General features: G+C 44.3%; 1 protein-coding gene across 3 annotated transcripts; it reads left to right on the top strand.

Moving 5' to 3' along the window:
- Nucleotides 1-9: 9 nt before the first annotated feature.
- On the top strand, nt 10-24002 carry ap1g1 (adaptor related protein complex 1 subunit gamma 1). Of its 3 annotated transcripts, XR_013811871.1 has the most exons (24): nt 10-145; nt 4547-4750; nt 4866-4990; nt 6743-6884; nt 8752-8848; nt 9928-10004; nt 11426-11521; nt 11873-11953; nt 12055-12153; nt 12254-12309; nt 12425-12538; nt 13769-13909; nt 14668-14722; nt 15197-15319; nt 15445-15534; nt 15789-15913; nt 16083-16187; nt 16289-16430; nt 18604-18730; nt 19163-19267; nt 19394-19554; nt 20060-20158; nt 20244-22869; nt 22947-24002. XR_013811871.1 is itself a non-coding variant. In XM_079736588.1 (23 exons), exons 2-23 carry the CDS (start codon nt 4550-4552, stop codon nt 20343-20345), a joined length of 2457 nt encoding a protein of 818 aa, XP_079592714.1. In that variant the 5' UTR covers nt 10-145; nt 4547-4549; the 3' UTR covers nt 20346-24002. The 3 variants fall into 3 exon arrangements, 2 of the variants coding, with proteins under 2 accessions (XP_079592714.1, XP_079592713.1); XM_079736588.1 differs by having other exon boundaries at nt 20250-24002; XM_079736587.1 differs by having other exon boundaries at nt 20244-24002.
- The last annotated feature ends 1443 nt before the right edge of the window (nt 24003-25445 follow it).

The following is a 25445-nucleotide window of genomic DNA, read 5'->3' as shown; positions in this document are numbered from 1 at the left end:
CCGTCGGAAGCCTCGGTGCTCCGGCGGATCCCTCCGCCTGCGGTAGACGTGATGAGGCTGGAGCGGCCGCCATTTTGAATGTCTGCTGTGTTCCCCCTCCGCTGCTGCTCGTATAAAAGGTCCCCGTCTGGTACCGCCACGGCCGGTAAGTATTCTTTAACGATACGTGTCGGGGACGATGTGAACGAACCCACCGCGACACGGAGGCGGACCAGTGACAGTATGTGTGGCGGGATGTTGACAACTTTGCTGTAGGCTGTGGAGCTCGGGAAGCGGCTCGCAGCTGGGGGTGTCAGCGGCTAACAGGAATAGCTTGGTTAGCCTGTAGTGGTGCTAGCTGTGTAGCTGGCTAATGTAAAGTCAAGGCTAACCACTGTGGCGATATGGGACACCAGGGTGAGGGGGGAATACACTCCACAGGGGTTGATTGAGATGACAGCCTCCCAGTATGGACACTGGTCTGACCCGCCAGTCAAACCAGTTCGAGATCCAGAAGCTGTTAGTCCAGTTCAGTGTTCTAATAATTTGAACTGACAGGATGCTAGCTGGCTAACCTATCCAAGAGTAATCTTGCTAGTTTTGCTAAGTCAAACGCTTCCATAGGCCCTCTACTACCAGTGCACCATCGGGTTGATGGCTCATTCCCAGTCTGAACTGGTTATCCACCCCTGGTGCAGAAGGGGTTGCAATGGTTTCAGATGAAGCCTCATACAAGGCCAGCTCTCCCACTAGCAGTGTGATAACAGCCTGGATGTGTCTCCTTCAGAGTTCCTTCAGAGTTCGTCTTCTGAGGTCCCCGACGTCTGGGGCGTTGTGTTTCGTGTATTAAAAAGGTATTTTAAACGAGCAGAATATAAAACGAGGATATGATGTCTTAACTTTTTATTGCGGTTGAGCTACGGGCTGCCAGGAGGTTTGTGATGTTCACTGACAACCTGCGTTCATTTAGTTTTGATGAGCTTGTAAGGTTCATTTTGACAACATCCATTTACTAAGGGGTTTATTTAAGATGTCATGTTCAAGTGGGCGATGAATTGTTTTGGCTAAAGAAGATAGTTTCAGGGTTATGAAGCCAGGGAGCCGGTTTGACGTTTTGAATGGGACCAGAACGGATAGATGACACGGAGGGCAGCGGTTGTACCGATTTGCATTCTGCTCCACAACGTATTCTGCTTGAAGGCTTTGACTTCCCGTGTTAATAGTGTGGATTGCATTGGAATGAAAAGCACAGCAAAGATACTAAAACCTATAATGTTACTTGAATTAAAATTATACATTCAAGTTTGTACAATGATAACCTATTAGTAATATTTTCCTCATCAAGGAAGCTCTTGTGTGCAAAGAAAATCGGACCTGTCCAAGGGCTAGAATCTAATCTAATTTGCTCTTTAAATGGTGGACTATTATCGCAGCTTAGCTGCTTTCCCTTCAACATGTAATATAATAAAGCAATATGTTAGGCACTTGTGTGTTCACCTGGAATTCCCATTACATTTCCTGTCTTATATTATACATTTTGTTTAAGGTATACATCCCTGTGTTACTTGAAAGGTGTGGCATGTTTTTCACCATTAGCCACTGGTTGTCAGGAAGTGTAGGCTAGGTCCCAGAGGCTCAAGGGAATGGCAGGTTGATATCTCAATCGGACTGCAGTTGCCCTTTTTCTTGCAACCAAAATGTTGAGGGCTAGGTGGTTTATCACAGGTGAAGGTCTTGTAAGTTATGTTGTGTTTGAGGACAAACATGCCCTTCTGGTGTGACCAACGGACCTAGAATGAAAGACATTGTAGGTTTCAAGAAATATGGAAGAAATTGCTCTAATATACTGTTACTACACAGCAGAGAGTTCTTTGTCTGCAAGACAGAGACCGACTGACCTTGGCGAGTGTCCCCTATGTCTTCACTGACCAACTGCTGAATCAGATCATTGCTTTTTCACCTGAGCTTTAAACCACCTGCAGTGTACGTACCCCTTAATCTTCGCTCACTTCGTAAACGGTTAGCTTTCTGGTGTTTATGAAAAGTTTTAAATAAACCTCACATTAGCATATATAAATATATATAGATAGATCACACCATAGATGCATAGATTAAGGAACTTTTAATTTTATCATGTTTTATTTAGCTCCCAGGAGATGCTAGTTCTGTTCTCGGTTTAGATATGTAACGGACAGTTCATTATGGGAACAGGGGGGGGTCTAGGTTTTAGAAGACAGAGAATGTTCTATCTTCATTAATGTGTTTTATCCCATATTGATTATTGTTAATGTATAATCTGTGGTTAACAGCCACTCTTATCGCTGGTTTATATTACGTAATCCGTCATATTCTTGGTGTGACTCGACTTAAAATACATGCATCAAATAAGGTTTTCCCAGCCAAAGCAAATGAAGAGTAAATGAACAGGATTTTAGCTCAACGCTCATCCAACAATACCATGTTTGCTGAGTGTCACCACCGCAGTGCATTAGACCTGAATCATTGCTCTGCTCGCCAGCCACACCAGACTCACTGGATGCACAGCATCATATCTGTTGATTTGGTGTCGGTTGTTAGATTAATGTTGCATCTATCTATCAGTTCTGTAAACCTTGTAGATGCCATCTATTAGCATTAAAGATACAAAAGCATAGTTTCATCATCATGACACTTTTGTTGGAAGAAATAGGACCAGGGTCACTCTACAGGGATCCTGCTTCGGATTGCATTGAGTTTTCTTTTTTCAGTCATTTTCAGAGGATGCAAGGGAGTTGAAGTAATTAACATTTTTCAATGTCTGGCATGAAAAACACTGTGGCACTTAATGCAAACACAACAATCTCTCCACAAATGACGTTTTTTTTCACGATTAACCACAGAAGAACAAAACATAACTAACATTCCAATGCTGATATGCTTCTAAAATGCAGGCGGTCATTGCAAGTTTACAGAACATCCTTTATTTGTCTTTTTCTTTTTAAAGGTGAAGTTAGTAGGATTCAATGGCATCTAGCATCTTGGGAGAAGCCTATGGTCAAGTTATAATGTTCCTTGATAGATTTATAAATGGTGTTTTTGTGTCTGTAAACTATAGGTCATAGCTTATAAGTAAAATGGCGATCCTAAGATTAGATTGGATACTCTTATAGCGATGCAAACCGGCATGTAAACAAAGAGAGAGTTACATCAGTAGTATGCTGTGATGTATATTTATAACATTAATGAAATAATTTTTGATCAGCATTGACTACCGATATGTCCAGGTCATTTATAGCTTGTTGAAATGTTGCGCATTGCAACTTTAAGTTTCTTCCCTGTTCAAATTTATTTTAATTACTTTAGTGTATAACACTCATTTTATACTATGAATAAAGAGAGTCATTGTACACTAGTTAAAGGATGCAAGTTATATCCTGGGGTTTGTCAGTACATCTGTCTAAGGTGTCTACCCGTGGCAAGTAAATTACTTTTTATCTGCACACTTAATGCAGAAATAGTTTTGTTTAGTAAGTAATTACTCCCTGTATTCCCTTTTTGCTGTAACGGCCTATATGCTGCAAGCTATCAAATTGTTTTCCATCAAACTAAGTATTTTTCTAAGTAGATGTCTATTGTCTACCATATTGGTCATCATTATTGAACTTTGGAAGTGGGTAATGTTCATTTCCCACCAGACTCTGTTAAAATTGTGTGAAGTTTTCTGATCCCTGGTGAAAATGAGATAACAAGTAATACCTGTATAATATGTTCTTTGTGGTAGTGGTATTGTTGTAGGTCCGTGTAACTTCTTTTCTGAAAATGGACACCGCATCTTGAATGATTTCTCCGATGCAGGTCTTTATGGGACTTTGTGCAGCAGAATCTTATCTCACTCCCCTGCATGTGTGTCTTATTAATATTTAACCGTCTCGGTTCAAGACTGCGTTGTCTTAAGCCTCGCTGCATTGGAATTGAATTTCACCTGCTCGTATTTTGTACTGCACACATTTTACTACTTTAGGCTCGGATGATGTACTTATAATTTGACAAGATGGAACGTCTGTGAGTGCATTCAGATTGTATTATGTTCTTACTCAGTGGTCGCAGTCATGTATTTACCCTGGCTTTTAAATAATGGCATGTACTTTGAAAGTTCAACCGCTTCAGATTTGTGCAAATCATTTTCCCCACAAGAATTTTGATCAGCTAGCATCCACATTAATTGGTAAATGGACTGCATTTATACAGCGCTTTTCTAACTAACTAGTGGCCACTCAAAGCGCTTTACAATATTGTTCACCCATTCAGCCACGCAAGGCGACAGCCAGCTCGTCCGGAGCAGTCAGGGTGAGGCGCCTTGCTCAGGGACACCTCGACACTTGGCTAGGAGGAGCCGGAAATTGAACTAGCGACCTTCCGGTTACCAGCCAACCCGTTTCACCTCCTGAGCCACATGTCGCCCACATTACCAGGGCTCTGCGTGTCCCTAACCCTGCCCCTGTGTCCTCCAGGGTTCTGTTTGCCCTCACCCTGCCCCTCTCTCCTCCTGAGCTCTGCGTGTCCCTAACTCTCCCCCTGTGTCCCCCAGAGAATGCCCGCTCCGATCAGACTGCGGGAGCTGATCCGGACCATCCGGACAGCCCGTACCCAGGCGGAGGAGCGCGAGATGATCCAGAAGGAGTGCGCCGCCATCCGCTCGTCCTTCAGAGAGGAGGACAACACATACCGCTGCAGGAATGTGGCTAAGCTCCTCTACATGCACATGCTGGGCTACCCGGCGCACTTTGGGCAGGTATGCAGGAAGTCCTTCTCCTTCCGTGTCCGTCAATGCATTGAGTTCAGCGAAGGTCTGAGCCCACGCCTGTTTGGGAGAAACTAAAATAAATTTGTCCACACACATTTTGCAGCTGGAGTGCCTGAAGTTGATTGCGTCGCAAAAGTTTACCGATAAGCGGATAGGCTACTTGGGAGCCATGCTGCTGCTGGACGAGAGGCAAGACGTTCATCTACTCATGACGAACTGCATCAAGAAGTAAGTATATGTCCACAACACAAGGGCTGGGGCGGTATCAATGTTTTTTTACCTTCATACCATTTCACCGGGTTACGGTATACAACAGGGTTTGTGTAAAGGCTGAGCTGGGGATAGAAGTCATTAGCGTGTATGATATTGTCTAGCCTACAGTGCTCTCTGTCCCATAGTCTTGAGTGTTCTAGTCGTCACCAATGTATACTCATGTTAAGTCAGTTTAACCTGTATTATATACACTATGTTAAGTCAGTTTAACCTGTATTATATACACTATGTTAAGTCAGTTTAACCTGTATTTCACACGGTCCAATAGCGTTTCACCCACTGCAGAGGCCCCCCTTTCTCATCAGCTTTTATTTAACTCTTGTAGGGGTGGTGGAAAACCCTTCCAAACAGAGGTTCAAATGAAATATCCATTGGGATCCTTTAGAAACGGGAGACGTATGTGTTAATTGCATTTGAGCTAGGCTATTGTTTAGAGCAGGGTCCTTATTAAGTTATTCAGCTGTTATGTAGAAGTATGACCCAAATTATGGTTCTATAGAGAGGGTTGCTGCTGCCCAGACGGCTTGGCTTAGATACCCCATCGATTCAGCAGATATACATTGCTAGAACCTCAGGGCACATACCGTCCTGTCTTTACTGCTCAGTGTCAGATCGCTGTAATTCAAAGCCTGATCATCGGTTTAATAATCAATGTTTCTTTAACTTTAGCAAATATACTTTCGAACTGCCTAAACTGCGGTTGAGTAGTGTAATTATTTGAATACACTAGCTCGGCAACGCTATGCTACAAATGCCCCGTTTAGTTTTGATGTCAGGACGTTCTGACATATTGTAAAGCCTGCCCAACGCGAGGGACTCTGCCTATACCTGACCAGCCCCTCATCGGACCAACCCAGTTCAGTCTCAGCCTAAATGCAGCGGTGGAGACTTTATTATGGACTTTATTTATACATCCTGCAGCAAAGGTTGGACAAAATATATATCATAATAATAATAGTATTCCGAAGGTGTCGGGATGTTGAATCCAAAGAGGAGCATCTGTATTTTTGAAGGTATTGAATAAAAACTTGGGTATTCCCAAAGACCCTGATATGCTGTGATACTGCCCAGGTCTGAACCCACACAGTCAACACACCGAAATCTCACAAAGGAGACTTTCCAACAGATCCGTCCGTTAAAGACCGAGATGGAGCAAACTATCAGGGGCACTTCTGCTCGTCGTATCAATTCATCTCGGGGCAATGGATTCTTTACGAGGGCCACAGGAAATGTCTTTCTGGCTGAAATATGTGGAGCCATCTGTGCATACCGCTTCTAGTTCAACGGGATGCCTCCTCGGTTGTGTGAAGTTACATTCTTTATAGCAGTCTCAACAGAAGCACGTATAGTTCTGTATTAGAACAAAGGCTTTATTAAATCATCCTGGATCGGTGTATGCTGTCCGCCTGGCCGTCCGTCCAATCGATGAAAAACCTCACCCACCGCATGGTTTTCCATTTTATGGAGTAGTAGTTATGTCAAAAAATACTTTGGATGACATATTATCTTCTAAATATAGAATATGTTACTTAATTACTTAATTAATTACTTCACAAACCTGGACCAAAAAAATACAAAATAAGCTACCTTCACCCCTAAAGTAGGGCAAATCTCATACCTACTGTAATTGGTTTATTCTCTCAAAACCCTTTTTAGACGTAGACCCATTTTCCGAGTTGTGATGAACGTCTTCTTTCCCCCCCTCAGTGATCTGAACCACAGCACACAGTACGTCCAGGGCCTGGCTCTGTGCACCCTAGGGTGCATGGGCTCCTCAGAGATGTGCCGTGACCTGGCTGGAGAGGTGGAGAAGCTGCTCAAAACATCCAACTCCTACTTGAGAAAAAAGGTAAGCTTGGTCTTCTGCAGTAGTTATGGGACTTATTGCATAACACTAGTTACTACAGTTTGTTCTGTAGAACTCAAAGTCTTGAGTCTGTAAGGAGACGTTACAATTGAATTTTATATTGTGACTAGGAAAATGCTATTGAAAAGGACGGTACATTTTTTGATCAGCATGAGCTGACATAACTGTCTGCTATTTTGTGTCTTCAGTCTTGTATCTGTATTTGGGCAAGAAGTCATACACATCGAGAACAAATGGTCAAAAAATCATCTCTGAAATATGCTTTTGTCTAAAGCCAACAGCCTTCGGGGGTTTCTACGCAGTGCTGTATATCAGGTTTCTCAATTGTCTGTTAAATTAGCAAATGGGAAGCGGAAGTTTCTGAAGCAAAGTCATGCTTCACCTGGGTATTGTATGTACTTGTATTACTGAACATTTATTGTATTACAGACATGTACAAAAAAAAGGACACATTAATTAGTTCCTTTAAGTTATCTACAAGATGTAGACCGCTTTGAAAAAGTAGATTTTCGTAAACTTTTGTGTATTCATTCAGAGCTTTTTGGCATGAAATTTGAGCATAGGTGTATGCTGTTGCCTTTTTAGGTGTTTATTTACATTTACATTTACATTGAGGGCATTTAGCAGACGCTTTTATCCAAAGCGACTTACAATAAGTGTATTTGTTACAACAAGTACATTTGTCATAAGAAGTGAAACAATATATCGCTGTCGGTACAGTAAAGATGTTCATAGAACCAAGTGCAAGTATTACAATCGCTAGGCTAACCCATTCCCCGTGTAAAGCAATGATAGCAGCTACTGTAGATGCTACACAATTAAGTACCTTGAATAAGTGCAATGTACAAGTGCCAGGACGTACAACATTCAATGGTGGGTGTGCATTGGTTTCTATGCAGAGTCGAGGTGAACTCTGAACAGGTGAGTTTTGAGTCTTTTGCGGAAGCTGGTGAGCGACTCTGTGATCCTGACATCGGTAGGGAGCTCGTTCCACCACTGAGGTCCCAAAACAGAGAAAAGTTGTGACTTCGCTGATCGACCTTTGCTTGCTCTTAGCGATGGCGGTACCAGACGTCCGGCTGAGGTAGTTGAGCGGAGGGATCGAGCTGGGGTGTGTGGCTTTACTAATGCTTGGAGGTAGGCAGGGGCAGTTCCATCGACTGCCTTGTATGCCAGTACCATCATCTTGAATCTGATGTGAGCTATTACAGGGAGCCAGTGGAGGTCTCGGAAGAGGGGGGTTACATGTGAGAACTTTGGTAGGTTGAACACGAGGCGCGCTGCCGCATTCTGGATGCGCTGCAAGGGTTTAATCGCAGAGGCAGGGAGTCCAGCCAGGAGCGAGTTGCAGTAGTCGAGGCGGGCGATGACCAGTGATTGGACTAGAAGCTGAGCTGCTTCCCTTGTGAGGAAGGGCCGGATCCTGCAGATGTTTATACCTTGAGTTGAGTCCACCAGTGAAAAATTGCATTGGCTTGATCTGGAAACGTACAGACCTATACATGGGTGTTCAGTAAGACTGCTCTGGAGAAAGAAGCATATTGACTACCAGCTTGCAGTTTGCCGAAGGGCAAGGACGCTCAGACCATGTGGAACATGTGCTGGTCACTCTGGGTTAGGGCGAGTCATGAGCCCAAGACTGTTATTGCTTTTTAATTATGGGATGTTTCAATTAATCACAGAAACAATGAATGAAGGATGTAGCTTAAGAAAATGTGGAAAATGTAAAGCAGTCTGAATGCTTTCTGAATGCGCTGTAAAAATAAATGTAATTTGCTACTATGCAATAAATATCCCTTGTGGGACATGACACCCATTTTTTTAAATATCTGTAACTCTTTGGTTTCAGGCGGCGTTGTGTGCAGTTCATGTCATTAGGAAAGTCCCTGAACTGATGGAAATGTTCCTTCCAGCAACAAAAAACTTGCTCAGCGAGAAGAACCATGGTGAGTGGGTGATGAGTGTTCTTATTGTGAGGGCCACATCCTGGTACTATACTGAAGGATTAGGCAGCTCTTTAGTTGTAGGGCTACTCCAGGCTCACTTCTGACCATCAGGGCAGCTCTTTAGATTTAGGGCCCCAGGCTGTCTTTTGACCAATCCGTGCAGCCTTTATATTTGGGGCCGCTCCAGGCTGATTCTGACCAATCAGGGCAGCTCTTCCCGGGTTGTTTGGGGATCCATCTCTCCTGCCCAAAACAGGTGGGTGATCGCATCACTTAAGGGCAGAGGAGCGTAGGGAGGCAATAGAGATGTTGTTTATATTCCAAATCATGCTCTCTCCTGCTCACTGTCTTGACAACTCCCAAATCCTCCCCACAGCACGTTCAATACCAGCTGGGAGGGTAAGGTCTTCCTCTCTGGTGTCCTTCACAGAGAACGCGTTCATTAGTCCATCATCCGCTCAGCGATGTATTTGTCCTTCACAATAATTGGAAATTGTCATATATATTTAAACTGGGTGGATGTGGACATGAACATTAATGTGCAAAATAGAAAAGGGACAAGCTATTTAACTGAATCCGAAAAGCAACAGGATGCCATTACCTTTTTAATGTATCTGAGCTCTGCGTCACTGGACACAACGAATCAGCTATTGGAAGATTGGAAGAGCGAAGCACAGACATTTTGTACGCTGCCCAACATGAAGTGACAGGTTTATTGACAACAGAGTGTGTCTGGAATGGCTCTCTGGAGAACGCAGCCCCAACATTCATATGATTCAGTAAGGGACCCTCCGGGTGCTATCCCAAAGCAGGCTGCTTCTGTGCCATTTCTGTTCCGGTTTTTATTCAATAAAGGCACATGTCTCCTTTTTATGTACTACGATGATCTCCTATCTTACTCGGCTGTGAACCCTCTAGAGGTGGCTGTTATATTAATGTACATTATGTATTGACCTTGGTCACCATGCAGTGGGGGTTCTTTGTTCCTTGAGTCTATCAATGTTTGGGCCCTTGTCAGCCGGCTCGGCGCCGCTCCCTCCAACAGAACCAGATATGTTGACCTCTGTTTATCTCCACAGGTGTTCTCCATACATCAGTCGTCCTCCTCACTGAAATGTGCGAAAGAAGTCCAGATATGCTGTCCCATTTCCGAAAGGTACGTACACACACTCCAAGCAGAGGTGACCTAGGAGGTGATTCCGCATTTGTCCTAAACTCACGTCACACTTCATTCTCTGTAAGCACATTTGGCTTTTCTGCAGCTAAAGTAAACCACTTGATCTTTAGCCCTAGAGTGTGAGCCTGTATTTCCTACTTGAGGTGTGCGCCACATCTAAGCCAACTTCTTAGCCTCTACCTCCTACCCCACGGCCTTTACCTCCTACCCCTCGTCCTCTACATCCTACCCCTTGGGTGTTCTCTTGCCTCGCCTCTCAGCTGTTAGTGTTCATCTCCTTTCCTACTCTAGCTGTGAACTTCCAGGAGGCCCTTCCTCATGTTCATGATCAGAAACACTTTGAGAAACTCTTTGAATATGAATGATTTCCAGCTTCCCCTCCCTAACATCTGCCTCATATTTTTTCTGTCATTTGTCTTTGTTACAATTCCTGCATTGTGTTAGAATGAGAAGGTAAGAGGACATTCTGATTTCATAGCTGGTGCATGCCTTACCTAGTTCTCTTTACACCCTTACACCACCGATGTGTCCAGATCTGTGTTCAGTTTAGTGCCATTTCCCGTGCTTTTTATTTACAGTTTTAATTTGTTGAATATGTGTAAGTGATATTTACTGTTGATGAATATAATTTTGGTCCATTCACCCAAAACGTGTGTCACGGCGGTAAAGGTGTCCTTATTGGCTTAATATGTACCTCATCCGATCACTGTGTGTTGAAAACAATGTGTTGGGTCTGTTTTCAATGGATCACTGCAGGTGTCTCACCAGGCACAGATGATGTATCACTGATCACTGATCTGTCACTGTCAGCAGGGTGCTTTCTGTCACGTGGCTAGCCGGCTCCTCGCTCTAGTTATCTGTATTGTTTTCATGACTAAGAATATACCGCCAGCGATATTGCCTGTTAAAACCCCCAAATATATCTTAATATATTGAAGGAACACTTCTAAAGGGTAATGAATACCTCCATACCCTTTTGAAGGAAACATTAAGTTATATCATGTGTGATTTAATTAGAGGATCTATTTTTTTACATATTATATCCAAATGGATTTAACATGTTCACTAAAGTCTCTTTCTTAGTCTTAGTCTAATAAGTCTTCAATGATGGATTATAATAATACTTTATATGTTGATTATATTATCAACTGATGTTCTTGGCAATTCAATATGAAAGATGTATTTTTCAGCAAATGATTACTACAAATCCTGATTTATCATTTTCAGTTGATTTTTACTAATAATTATTAATCTCCATCCCCCTGTCCTTCAGTTGCATTTGCTTGGCTGTCATATGTAAATTATGGTTTTAGTTTGAGATTAATTTGACACAGACAGACAGCCTGCAGTATCCAGCCCCACAGACCATTTGAGTCCTTCCTTTTGTGTCCTCTCCTCAGCTTGTCCCACAGCTGGTGAGGATCCTGAAGAACCTCATAATGTCGGGGTACTCCCCTGAGCACGACGTGTCCGGCATCAGTGACCCCTTCCTGCAGGTAAGACACGGTCACATGCTACCTTACGTCTACCTGAACGTCCACATCTGGGCCGATTATCCCATCTCCTCTCTTCTAAACCTGAGTTTACCCTGACTCACACACCTGGGCTGGTTAGCCAATCGCCTCTCTTCTAAACCTGGGGTTACTCAGACACACACACCTGGGGTGGTTAGCAAATCATTTTATACCTGAGTTTACCCTGACTCACACACCTGGGCTGGTTAGCCAATCGCCTCTCTTTGATACCTGAGTTTACCCTGACTCACACAACTGGGCTGGTTAGCCAATCGCCTCTCTTTGATACCTGGTTGTTACCTTGACTTGCAACCTATTTTAATTCCATTATAGGTGCGGATATTGAGACTTCTGCGGATTTTAGGACGGAGTGACGATGACTCGAGTGAAGCGATGAATGACATTCTGGCACAGGTGAGCAGTGTAGTGTTAGTATCTGGATCATGGTCTTCCACTCAAACTTGTGACTAATTATTGTACTTAATTAGTGGTTTATTGTGCTTGTTTGATTTTAGGTTGCAACTAACACAGAGACCAGTAAAAATGTAGGAAATGCAATCCTTTATGAGACGGTCCTGACTATTATGGACATCAAGTCAGAGAGCGGGCTGAGGGTGAGTGCTCTCACCTGATCTTTGTCTTCAGCAACACATTTCAATAACTGTTTTCTATCGTGCCATTTCTCTTGTTAATGTTCTTTATGGTTTATTCTAGGTATTGGCTATCAATATTCTAGGTCGCTTCCTCTTGAACAATGACAAAAATATTAGGTGGGTAGCTGTCCTTTCTATCATCATCATCTTCATCATTACCCTCATTGGTTGGAAGAGGCCATCTTTGTTACTCTGTAGTTCATCATGGTTGATCTCTGGTCCACACTCTCAGATACGTTGCGTTGACGTCACTACTAAAGACGGTGCAGACGGACCACAATGCGGTGCAGCGGCATCGCAGCACCATCGTGGACTGTCTGAAGGACCTGGATGTGTCCATCAAGAGGTGGGCCACCACTAGTGAAGCAGTGTGTCCCCACGAGGGAAGCAGTGTGTCCCCACGAGGGAAGCAGTGTGTCCCCACGAGGGAAGCAGTGTGTCCCCACGAGGGAAGCAGTGTGTCACCACGAGGGAAGCAGTGTGTCACCACTAGGGAAGCAGTGTGTCACCACTAGGGAAGCAGTGTGTCCCCACTAGGGAAGCAGTGAAGCAGTGTGACCCCACGGGGGAAGCAGTGTGTCCCCACTAGGGAAGCAGTGAAGCAGTGTGACCCCACGGGGGAAGCAGTGAAGCAGTGTGTCCCCACGAGTGAAGCAGTGTGCCCCCACGAGTGAAGCAGTGTGTCCCCACGAGTGAAGCAGTGTGTCCCCACGAGTGAAGCAGTGTGTCCCCACGAGTGAAGCAGTGTTTCCCCACAAGTGAAGTAGTGAAGCAGTGTGTCCCCACGAGTGAAGCAGTGTGTCCCCACGAGTGAAGTAGTGAAGCAGTGTGTCCCCACGAGGGAAGCAGTGTGTCCCCACGAGGGAAGTAGTGTGTCCCCACTAGTGAAGTAGTGAAGCAGTGTGACCCCACGAGTGAAGCAGTGTGACCCCACGAGTGAAGCAGTGTGACCCCACGAGTGAAGCAGTGTGACCCCACGAGTGAAGCAGTGTGACCCCACGAGTGAAGCAGTGTGTCCCCACTAGGGACGCAGTGTGTCCCCACTAGTGAAGTAGTGAAGCAGTGTGTCCCCACTAGTGAAGTAGTGAAGCAGTGTGTCCCCACTAGTGAAGTAGTGAAGCAGTGTGTCCCCACTAGTGAAGTAGTGAAGCAGTGTGTCCCCACGAGGGAAGCAGTGTGACCCCACGAGGGAAGCAGTGTGACCCCACGATTGAAGCAGTGAAGCAGTGTGACCCCAGGAGTAAAGCAGTGTGACCCCACGAGTGAAGCAGTGTGACCCCTAGACCAGGCAGCATGTGGATCAGGAGGGAGAGCGGGTTGGCTTGCAACCGGAAGGTTGCTAGTTCGAACCCCAGCTCCTCCTGAGCAAGACGCCTCACCCTGTCGCCCTGCGTGGCTGACACCGCCGCTGTTGTGTGAATGGGTGAATGAATGTGTGAATAGTCTGCGATATTTTATAGTGCTTTGAGTGGCCACTGGTTAGAAAAGCGCGACAAATGCAGTCCATTTAGCATTTAGGCTGACACAACCACACAGTGTTTAGTGGATAACCTGTCCCCTGACCCTTCTATTCCAGGCGGGCCATGGAGCTGAGCTTCGCCCTGGTCAACGGGAACAACATCCGGGGCATGATGAAGGAGCTGCTGTACTTCCTGGACTCGTGCGACCCGGAGTTCAAGGCGGACTGTGCCTCAGGAGTCTTCCTCGCTGCAGAGAAGTGAGACAGTTTGTTCTCTTTACACTGCGGTCCCAGTAGGACAGGTCCTTGTTCTCTGCTCTACTACTCTACTGTAATGATGATGACGATAATAATACATTTGATTTATATAGCGCTTTTCTTAGTTCTCAAAAACTCTTTACAGACTGAAGACAAAATAAGATCATTCATGTCGCAGCTATGTAAGCATCGCGACCTCATAGCAGCCGACACAGTATAGCCTGCTATCAAATCCAAGGAAAAATAAGAATGCGACACAATGAACAAAGAGCAACAATTTAGGAAGTCCAAGAAGGACGTCAAACTTTTGCGCAACATTTTCTTAAATAAACGAAGCTTTCGTCGTTGTCCACCCTGGTGGAAATGCACCTTTAGCCTGTACTGGCTGTTTTCAGTGACCGGCCGACTTTCTCTGTTTTGAAAGGAGAGACCACAGTTTTAATAAGCAGTAAATTGAATTTAAAAGCTGAAAGCTGTTTTATATGGGGGTAGGAAATGATGCCACGGGTAAATCTAGTCTTAGCTCCAGCGTTAGGCTGTATGAATTCGACTCCTCTCGGGTGTTGTCTCAGGACTGACTGGCCTGACTGAATTGTTATTTGAGATATTTTGGCTAATGCAAAACTGTTGGAATGAGTGTCCCGGTGGGGAACGTTTCCATAGCGACGTGGAGGAAAATGTAATGGGTTTGTTTGTTTGAAAACATCAAATGTTGCAACAACCAAGTGATAGTACCTTTTTTTTTGTTTTGGTTACAGGTACGCACCGTCAAAAAGATGGCACATAGACACCATTATGAGAGTGCTGACCACGGTATGTATTCTACAGCAGCAGACCTCATGGTGCCAACACCCGTTGCTGGTGGCAGATTTCAACTCTTCCAGTCTGACTGACTGAGAGAGGATATGCTGCATATAACAGTTGTACAGTATTGTATTGTATTGAATGTTGTACGTCCTTCCACACAAAAATAGTACTTTAGCATTGTGTACTAAAAGTACACAATGCTATCTTTGTTGTATACGGGGAATGGGTTAACCTATCGATTGTTAATGCTTGGCACTTGTTTCTATGAACATCCTTTCTATGAACACACTGTACCGACAGCGATATAATGTTGTTTCTCCTTCTTCTGGCAAATATACTAATTGTAAGTGGCTTTGGATAAAGGCGTCTGCTAAACGCTCTAAATGTAATTGTAGAGTCGTTTCCCAGCGTTCCTCAAACACTCGAGGATGTGGTCTCCTCCAGCCTTGCTCAGTGTCAGTTGTTTTCCTCCTCTAACAGGCCGGCAGCTACGTGCGAGACGACTCCGTCCCCAACCTCATCCAGCTCATCACCAACAGTGTTGAGATGCACGCCTACACCGTGCAGAGACTATACAAGGCCCTCCTGGATGACATCTCGCAGGTCAGAGCGCCTGGACCATCGGACAGCCAGGAAGCCCGGCTTAGGCTGCTGATAGTTCCTGGGGGTAGTCTACCCCAGCTGATGGTGACATCAGGTCGTGACTTTTCTTTGTGTGTTTCCTACAGCAACCTCTGGTGCAGGTGTCGTCCTGGTGCATAGGAGAATACGGAGATCTGCTGGTGTCCGGTCAGTGTGAAGAGGAGGAACCTATCCAGGTACGTGATCCAAATACTCATTCAAGGTAGCTTGATGAATAACACTCATTACTACATTGCTTTTGGCATGCAGTGTTCTGTTTCAGCCATAGTTTTCAGAACAGTGTATGTTTTTATCCAGACCCAAACATAATAAAAGTATACTACTTTGTCATGATTTCGCCAGGTGTGTTTATCCAGCCCAGTAAAAGGTGTATGCAGCAGTACAGGTTTTTACCCTCCTAAGCATATCCATGTGTCCCTCGGTCCCCCAGGTGACTGAGGATGAGGTCCTGGATGTGCTAGAAGGCCTGCTGGTGTCCAACCTGTCCACCCCCGTCACCAGGGGCTACTCCCTCACGGCCATCATGAAGCTGTCCACGCGCTTCAGCAGCGTCAAGTATGTCAAGCCTCCTAAAGCTCAGCTCTGTTCAGAGACTTTAGTCCACTTAAAAGTCACAATTGGTCAAGTAACAATAGTTTCTGTGTTAACTAACGTCTCACTCGTACTCTATTCGAGGTCAGTTAATGCGCTGGTCATCAGTGGAGGTCTTGTCTGTCTCTTTCAGCCGAATCAAGAAGGTGGTCTCCATCTATGGGAGTAGCATCGATGTAGAGCTACAGCAGAGAGCCGTGGAGTACAATGCAATGTTCAAGAAGTACGACCACATGAGGTAAGGGTCACTCACACCACGGGGGGGGGGGGGGGAGGGGGGGGTCAGTCTAGCCGGGGGACACGGTTTGGTGTCTTCATCGTGCGCCCTCCTCTCCAAAGGCCTGCCCTGCTGGAGCGCATGCCCATCATGGAGAAGACGTCTTCGAATGGCCCCACAGAGATGGTGCAGACCAATGGGGAGACGGAGCCCTCGGCCCTGGAGTCGAAGCACCCGCCCCCCGTCACCCAGCCAACCAATCAGGTGAGGACTATTAACATGAAAGAAACTTGACTAAATGGCTAAAAAAGTACAACGCGTGCATGATACAATTCAGTTATTTAATTTATTATTATTATTTGTGTGTGTGTGTGTCCTTTGTATGCCCTTGAATTTCACTTATGGTGCTGTGCATTTCGTTAAAACTTTGCACACTTTTTCGGTTAATATATAGTGGGTCTTAATTGGAACTTAAGTGGTTAGTATTTTAAATTGGCAGTCACACCGGTGCCGGAATATGCGCTCAAGTCTTCTATGTTTTTACGGAGTCGCATTCAAACCGAGAGGGGAACTGAAAGCCACTGACTTCCTCTCCAGGGTACTTAAGCTTTATGAAGCGTTTAAGAAATCAAAAGAAAGAAAACGTTGTGGCCTGAAGAGGGCTTGACTCTGGATCAAGATGACAGCAGGAAACAATCAAGGTCACTTTGAAAGAGGCTTCAGTATAGTGGACAGGAGCGTCAGTCACCAAGACTACCGGACTGGCCTGGTGTTTCCATAGGAACCCTGACTCATGTTACAGCTGCTGTAGATCTGTCAGTGGGATGGGACCTCATGCACTACTGCCATGTGAGAGGAAAGAGAGTAACTCGGCCTCCTACCAAGGTGGCTCAGAAGGCAAAGTAAGAAGGCCACTCACAACTACAGCATGAGGGATAGTGTGGTGGCAGTGGCAGGCATAACCCTCATTAAAAGACTATTCCGGTACTTTGAACATTGAGCCCCCTTTCTGGTTTGTCTAGGATGAAGTAGAGTGGTTGACACCGAAATTTTGAATATTGGTCCTGTCGAGTATTTGGCTAATTTCCAATCGCCCCTATCTCCTTCACAATGGCTGGCTATGTGCATTCACAAACCTGTCCTTAAAACACCCCTAGACGTTCGTTTTCAGAAATGTGAAACTCATCAAGTGGTTAGTGGTATTCGTTGATGTTCCTCGTAGTATCGTATCGTAGCGAAATAGAGTTTCTGTCGTGTTTTATTTGGCATTTTGTAAATCGGCTTTTTGTAAATGAAACCGGACCGGAAACGGAAAGGGGGGGTGGTTGAAGTCTTTCCACTCGGTTCTCTGTATCAGTAGGGCTAGAACCGAGCGAAAAGACTACAGCCTCCCCCCCTTTCCTCTCTCTCTCGCTCTGACTCTCACTCTCTCTCACTCTCTCACTCTCTCTCTCTCGGCCTGTTTTTGTGTCCAATGTTGAAGTTAAGTTATAATTACCTCGTTAAATATTGTTATTACACTGCAAAGTTGCACTTTATTATAATCTAGTTTCTTCCTGTTTTTATTTTTCAAGGCCCTAATTAAATACATTTTGAATGAATTCATTAAAAAATATATATAGATATTTGAATGCGTAGCTGTTCATTCAAATGTCCAGCCTGTCTTCTAACTGTTACTCATGCAATTTTTGCTTTGTGATATATTGATTAAAAACTATGGACCAAGGCCCGTTGGGACATCTTGATTAATCCAACTCCTATGGTAGAGTTCCCTCTTACTAAAATATAGCTCACTCGCTTGCTCAAACACACACACACACCTTACTCTACAGTGTCTCTCTCTCGGCCAGTTTTTGCGTCAGCAGCTTGAAGTCGTGCTGGTATTAAAAAAGATTGTGACGGTATTAAAAGGTAGTAAATTCAACTTTTCTTCAACATTTCTGTATAAACCCTGTATATAACCATTGAGTTAGAAATGTAAAAAAAGGTCTAAAACAGACGGTAGTAGAGGGACTGTGGTAGATTGTGCCATGTCACTTCAATCTTTTGCTGCAATCGAATGTTGTAAAGGCTATAAATGGTAATGCCATGGGAGATCGTTTTTTTTATATGATGGGGAATATCATATTCTTGGTTGACTGTTCAGACGGTCTGAATATTCCCTGTTTTGACACACTACACTCAGACTTGCATTGGTATTCTTAGGAGATATTGGCCACTCTACGGTTAGGGTTTGCTCCAGTCATTATATATTTACTGACCGTCGCGGAGAGACTGAACAGCCAAAGCAAATACAGCAATGAGACTCTGAGCTTTCTGAAAATCCCGTACCAATTTTAAACATGTTCAGGCCGTCCACTTTTTAAAGTCCCCTTTCTGTTTGGGTGTTCTTCGTCCGCCTGCACTAAAGGAGATCCCTTCCTGCTGTTTTTCGCAGGCCAATGACTTGTTGGACCTCCTCGGGGGTAACGACGTGGGGCCGGTGATCCAGACCTCCCTGCCCACCAAGCCCGCCCCGGCCGGGGGAGAGCTGCTGGACCTGCTGGGAGACCTCTCTCTGACCGGTAGGGACTTCAAATAAGGACCTGAAGACACTGCGGCCATTCTTACAACGCTGATATTTGTTTTTGATTCTGTAAAAAATATATTTATTTTTGGGGACAATTTAGTATTTTCTGGGCTTCCAAGTTGGGGTTTGGGTTCTACAGGTCTGTTGTTTGGTGAACAGAACATGGTTTTTGCTAAATCACTATAGGTGAATTCACTATAGCGCCCTCTGTAGGTTGCTCTAGTTATTTACTACCAGTTATTTACTTGCAATATGATAATGAGGTTTCTGGATTTTTTTGATCCATTTTTTGACCAAAAAATGCAGAAGCAAACTGCAGCACTCCTGTAATGACTTGTTGCACCTATCAGTGACCCCGCTGTGTGTATAAAGGTATCTGTGTCTCACCTTGTGCCTATCTCCATCGCTCTATGATGCTGTCACACAGGTGGTCCGACGTCTGCCCCCGTCTCGACCGGGCCCCCCCCCCAGCCCGGCTTTCTGCTGGACGGCCTGTCCTCACAGAACCTGTTCAATGACATCAGCGCTGCCGGTCAGCCCCGTCCTCTTATTGGTGTCTGCTGCTGGACTCTCTTTGACTATTTGCATTGAAATCCTATTAGCTTAGTTTGTTAATTGGTTGGTGAATGACGTGGCGTGCATCACACCTTACCCTCAGGTATCCCATCCATGACGGCGTACAACAAGAACGGCCTCAAGATCGAGTTCACGTTCGAGCGAGCCAACCCAAACCCCAACATCGCGGTCATCACCATCCACGCCTCCAACACCACTGACGCAGACATGACCGAATTTGTTTTCCAGGCTGCAGTACCAAAGGTAGGTCCAGGTGTCCTCCGAGTCTACCGTGTGGACACTACATGACTCGATCCTCATTGGCCGATCCTCTTCTAGTGTTGGATGCTCTGGTTTCCGAACCAGGGACGATGTGATCTAATGTCTTTCTCTCTTATGTCTCTTTGTCTGTCTCTGTCTGTCTTTCTGTCCATCTCTCTTGCTCTCTCTGTGTCTCTCTCTCGCTCTCGCTCTCTGTCTCTGTCTGTGTGTGTGTGTGTGTGTGTGTGTCACTCTGTCTCTTTGTCTGTCCCCCTGTGTCTGTGTGTTTCTCTCTCTCTCTCTGTGTCCCTCTCTGTCTCTCTCTCTGTCTGTGTGTGTCACTCTTTGTCTCTCTGTGTCTGTCTTTCTGTGTCTCTGTCTGTCTCTGTCCCTCTCTCTCTCTGTGTGTCTGTCCCCGTGTCTGTGTGTCTCTCTGTCTGTGTGTCTGTCCCCCTGTGTCTGTGTCCCCCTGTGTATGTCCCCCTGTGTCTGTGTCTGTCTCTGCCAGACGTTCCAGCTGCAGCTCCTCTCCCCCAGCAGTAATGTCGTCCCTGCACTGAACCAGGGGACGGTCACGCAGGTCATCAGAGTCCTCAACCCCCAGAAGGTAACCCGTCGCCCCCCCCCCCCGATGTCTCCTAGATGTGTCTGGTGGTGGTCCTCATGAAGCTAATCCTCCTGCCCCCTTTCAGCAACAGCTCCGCATGCGGATCAAGCTGACGTACTCCCACAAGGGCTCGGCAGTGCAGGACCTGGCCGAGGTCAACAACTTCCCCCCCCAGTCCTGGCAGTGACCGGACCCCCCCGCCCCCCGTAAGCCCTCCTCCTGAGGGACTCTGACATGATTCCTCCCTGAACCCCTCTTTTCTTTCAACGGACCCCCCTGTGACATCACTGCAGGCCTCTGCCCCGAGTCGCATGGGAACCGGAACACAGCGTGGAGACCCCCTATTGACTATTAACACCTCCTAGAGAGTACATATCAACTAACCCCGCCACACACACACACACACACACACACACACACACACACACACACACACACACACACACACACACACACACACACACACACACACACACACACACACACACACCCCTTGTGTTCACTATGGTACGGCCCATCCTTCTGTCACCGTAGAGCATTGTGTTGCGGCCTATTTGTGTAATCGTTTTTTTTTTTTATTATTTTATTTAAGAAAAAAAAAATATTTAGGTATTTAAAAAATGTTGTGTTTTAATGAACTTAAAACATCACTCACATGAAGCTCATAGTTTGTGAAGGCAAAGCAATTTCCCCCAGCACAAATGTTGTCTGCATTTTCAGCACTTTGCCCCAGCAGCCACTGGGATGATCGCTTTGACTCATCAGGGTCATCTCGGGGCACGGTTTGTGAGCCACGTCAACTGGAAGGGTTTTGAAGGTGTATTGTAGTCCTTAAACATGTTTTCTTTTAATGATCACTTGGCTTCCAAGCATGTTTTGAGGGGTGTTCAGATGGAGCCCCGGTCCGGTTAGGGGTCCCGTCTCTGGTGGGGTCTCAGCGGGTTAAAGTCGGGCACATCCGCGGCCCACAAGGCCCAGCAAAAGTCCTTGGTTTTGGTGAAATCTATCGTTTTGTGTTCACTTGATTCGACGTGTAGTTTCTCAGCTCGCTCGGTTTATAAATTTAGACGGAGTGGGTAAACCTCTTTGTCATTGATACATGATAAGTCTCATTTATAGACCGGTAAATTGCTTTAGCTCTTGGACATCAGTATAATGATTTGCTAATTTTGCAACTGAATGCTTTTAACGAGCAAAGAGAATCTGCACAGAATATCTTTCGGTGTTTTGTCAGATTCAGTTTTATTCTACTTTGCAGAACTTGCCCACCTCGCAAGTGCATGTCAATGAAGTCTTTTATGAATGTAGTTAAATGCACTGAAAGCTTTTTCTTTCATCTTCCTTTCCTTCATTTTGTCTCTTAAGTGAGGCGTCATCTTCTGGCACTATGTTTATAATAGTATGGTTATTTCTGCAGTTCTTTTGACAATATTTATGCCTGATATCAAAGTGATGTGCCTTTCTGACATGGCTCGATAACTATGAAGCTGTTCTGATGCTCAAAGCCTCTCTTCTGCTCTCTATTTGGGGTTTTCTGTCCGGGTGATAATAAATTAGGGAACTTGGGCTAAATTGATCTAATAATTCACTTTACCCTAACTATTTGTTTGTCCTAATGAACCTAATGTCATAATGACTTTCCTGAGTCAATATTAGTCTAATCACAATAACACGGTCACTCACCCGTTCTTTTATATATATTAACAAAAAGCTCAGATTACTTATACTTGAAGGTTTAGTTTTGCCGGCATAGCGATGTCATAAAAAATAAAGTTAAGAGTGTAAATGTCAAATATTTGCTAGTGAAAGTTATCTGTTCAGTAAAATAATTCAAGATTTGTATGTTCAAGTGTAACGACTTAACATAAATTAAATGCAACCAGAAGCCAACATAGAATCACTATTTAGTTTTAATTTGGAAGACATCTTGGTCTTGGAGCTCATATCACTCTGTGAGAAGCTGGCATCAATCTGTGGGGTAGTGCTGGTATCACTGAGAGGTGCTGGTATCACTCTGAGTGATGATATCACTCTGTGAGGTGCTGGTATCACTGAGAGGTGCTGGTATCACTCTGAGTGATGATATCACTCTGAGAGGTGCTGGTATCACTGAGAGGTGCTGGTATCACTCTGAGTGATGATATCACTCTGTGAGGTGCTGGTATCACTGAGAGGTGCTGGTATCACTCTGAGTGATGATATCACTCTGAGAGGTGCTGGTATCACTGAGAGGTGCTGGTATCACTCTGAGTGATGATATCACTCTGTGAGGTGCTGGTATCACTGAGAGGTGCTGGTATCACTCTGAGTGATGATATCACTCTGAGAGGTGCTGGTATCACTGAGAGGTGCTGGTATCACTCTGAGTGATGATATCACTCTGAGAGGTGCTGGTATCACTGAGAGGTGCTGGTATCACTCTGAGTGATATCACTCTGTGAGGTGCTGGTATCACTGAGAGGTGCTGGTATCACTCTGAGTGATGATATCACTCTGAGAGGTGCTGGTATCACTGAGAGGTGCTGGTATCACTCTGAGTGATGATATCACTCTGAGAGGTGCTGGTATCACTGAGAGGTGCTGGTATCACTCTGAGTGATGATATCACTCTGAGTGATGATATCACTCTGTGAGGTGCTGGTATCACTGAGAGGTGCTGGTATCACTGAGAGGTGCTGGTATCACTCTGAGTGATGATATCACTCTGAGAGGTGCTGGTATCACTGAGAGGTGCTGGTATCACTCTGAGTGATGATATCACTCTGAGAGGTGCTGGTATCTCTGAGAGGTGCTGGTATCTCTGAGAGGTGGTGCTGGGTTGGTTCTGTCTCTTTTATTATTATTTGTTCCTCTTCAGTTCTGAACGGTTCCGCCCATGTTGTTAAAACCTTAACCTTAATACCTCACTTTGTCTCATTCGTCTCGTTCGGCCACGCTAAACGCGCCGCGGTGGGGGGACGTGGAGGGGGGGTCAACACAGGAGTCTCTAGGGGGTCAGAGGTTGAATCAGCCTGTAAACTTATATTCACTATGCTTCACTATCTAACTTTTATGACCAAATCAGAGAAACTATTTAGCTTTGGAAATATTTTTGAGCTACCATGTGTGTATATGAGAAGATTATTAGATTCAGTTGGACTTTTTCTTTGTTGATAAATGCTATATTGGCTTTTCTTTCTGTACATATTGAGGGCTTTTACAATTGTCTCTTCTTCTATCTTTCATCCTTTTTTTAGATCAACCATTTTCTAAAGCTTCCAGTTCTTCACGTTGTATATTCATTGGGTAGATAGTCAAACACATGGCCTAAAAGCTCTGTATCATCACCATTTATGTAAAAGAAAAGATCTGTCTGTACATTGTATATAATTGTAAAACAAAACAAAAAGCTAATCAAATGAAATTAATCCCATGCGAAAATTTACAAAGATTAGCTAGGGACTATAATTCTATACATACGTTAAAAAAAAGAAAAAAAAAGTCGATATCTCAAAGATGCAAATGAGCGGCATTTGCTATGCTCACATTTGATTGGTTGTCATCTTTTTACTTCCTTTGCTCAGTTGGAGGGGCGAGTGGTTGCTTGTTAATGTTGGTGGGGGTGTGTCTGAGGTGATCTAGTCTTGAGCGATGCCGTGTACTGTACTACTGAGAAAGCTGAGCCCAGCTCCTTACAGAAGCAGCACATTGACCCTCAGAGTCGTTCCTTTGACTTGGGTCCGCCCGGTCGGAACTGTCCTCTGGCCTTATGCATTGTGTGCATTTAATCGCTTGCACTCTGGAATTATTGATTCTAATTAATGCTATCTGACCTACAAATTACTTAATAAATGGTTGACCTACACCTGTACTACATAGTTTTTATTAACAAATTATTCTGATTGGCCCCCGGTGATGCTGCCTATCTGTGCCCCCCTCCCCACACACCCCTTTTCTGGTTGTTTCATTCATATTTTCATTTTTTTATTACATTTTAAGCTACATTTGGAAGCATTTTTACAGTTTGCAAGTTAAGGTTCAAAGCTGTCAATCTGCAAGATGGATTGTTTAACATTCAATAACAACTCGACACAGACTTTGTTTCGATTCACTATTTTCCTTACATTACAGATGCTTCTATTGGCCATATGCATGTGGCCTGAGTTTGGCATTCTTCTTAATTTGGACTTATCTATACTGTTGAGATTGCAAGATATAGTGACTTCATCTTAATGTTGACAGTGTCAGTCGACGATTTGTAAAGAACTTTTTTTATTGAAGTTATGTCACTGCTGTTTAACCTTAAACTTCTAAGGTGAACATGCATGCAACTGCTAGTAGTATCCACAAGGGGGCGCTGTTTATAAGGGAGAGCTTTCGGGGTGGGGAAAAACGGTTCGTTTTCGTTTGTACTGCCCGGATTTTCACTAGTATGTGAAAATGAACGTTCATGTACATGTTCATCAATACGGTGATCCATACTTTTTGAATGTGCAAATCAATAAAAAAAAAGTGGACATGTAACTTCAGAGAGAAGGAAAACGTGTGTGTGTGTGTGTGTGTGTGTGTGTGTGTGTGTGTGGTTTTCTTTGAACTTGGTCGTGAAAACATTTGGCTGCAAATTTGGACTGATTTCTGATCTGCATGTGAGAGCCTACTTGTATATAATATAATTTATAATACAAACTCCCCCCCCCCCCCCTGAAATGCATACAAACTACTGATTAAATCACTTTAATTTTACTTTGATTTTAACACGTTTGGGTTCCTCAAGATGAAGAAAGGTCAAGCAATGAAAGAATGTCACTTTGGGTTTTGTTAATGGAGGTGAATTTGGTGAATGAGCAGAATCTTGTCACTGTTCTTAACCTGTTAAATTCACAAAAGGCATAAATTGCAGCTATGTATGATTTTCAATCTGTGTGTAACCCCAAAATGATGATGTTTTCTTCATTTGATGGGAAGGTGGGCGTTAAATTGAACTTTCCATTCCAGTTTGACGTTGGGAATGGTATCAGTTAGTGTCTTCAAGCTGTGAGTGAATGTCAGAATGAAAACATGAACTGTGTAGATGATTAAAGATGAAAGGCTGTATACTATTAAATGGGTTATTTTCAACTTTTGCTGTGTATAATTGTCTTTGGGTTGGAGAATATGATCAAGATAATAAAAATGTCAAATAAATGCAGCGCATTATGGTGATTTATTTAAGAAGATGTTTTCTATCAACGGAGACTTCTGCAAATTTAAATAGTCCCACAGTATAGATATGAGTACATTTTCTTACTTGCTAATATATATATTACTT

The sequence above is a fragment of the Pollachius pollachius genome (genome assembly GCF_949987615.1).
Source record: "Pollachius pollachius genome assembly, chromosome: 5".
Taxonomy (NCBI): domain Eukaryota; kingdom Metazoa; phylum Chordata; class Actinopteri; order Gadiformes; family Gadidae; genus Pollachius; species Pollachius pollachius.
This window is presented reverse-complemented; position numbering and strand designations above follow the sequence as displayed.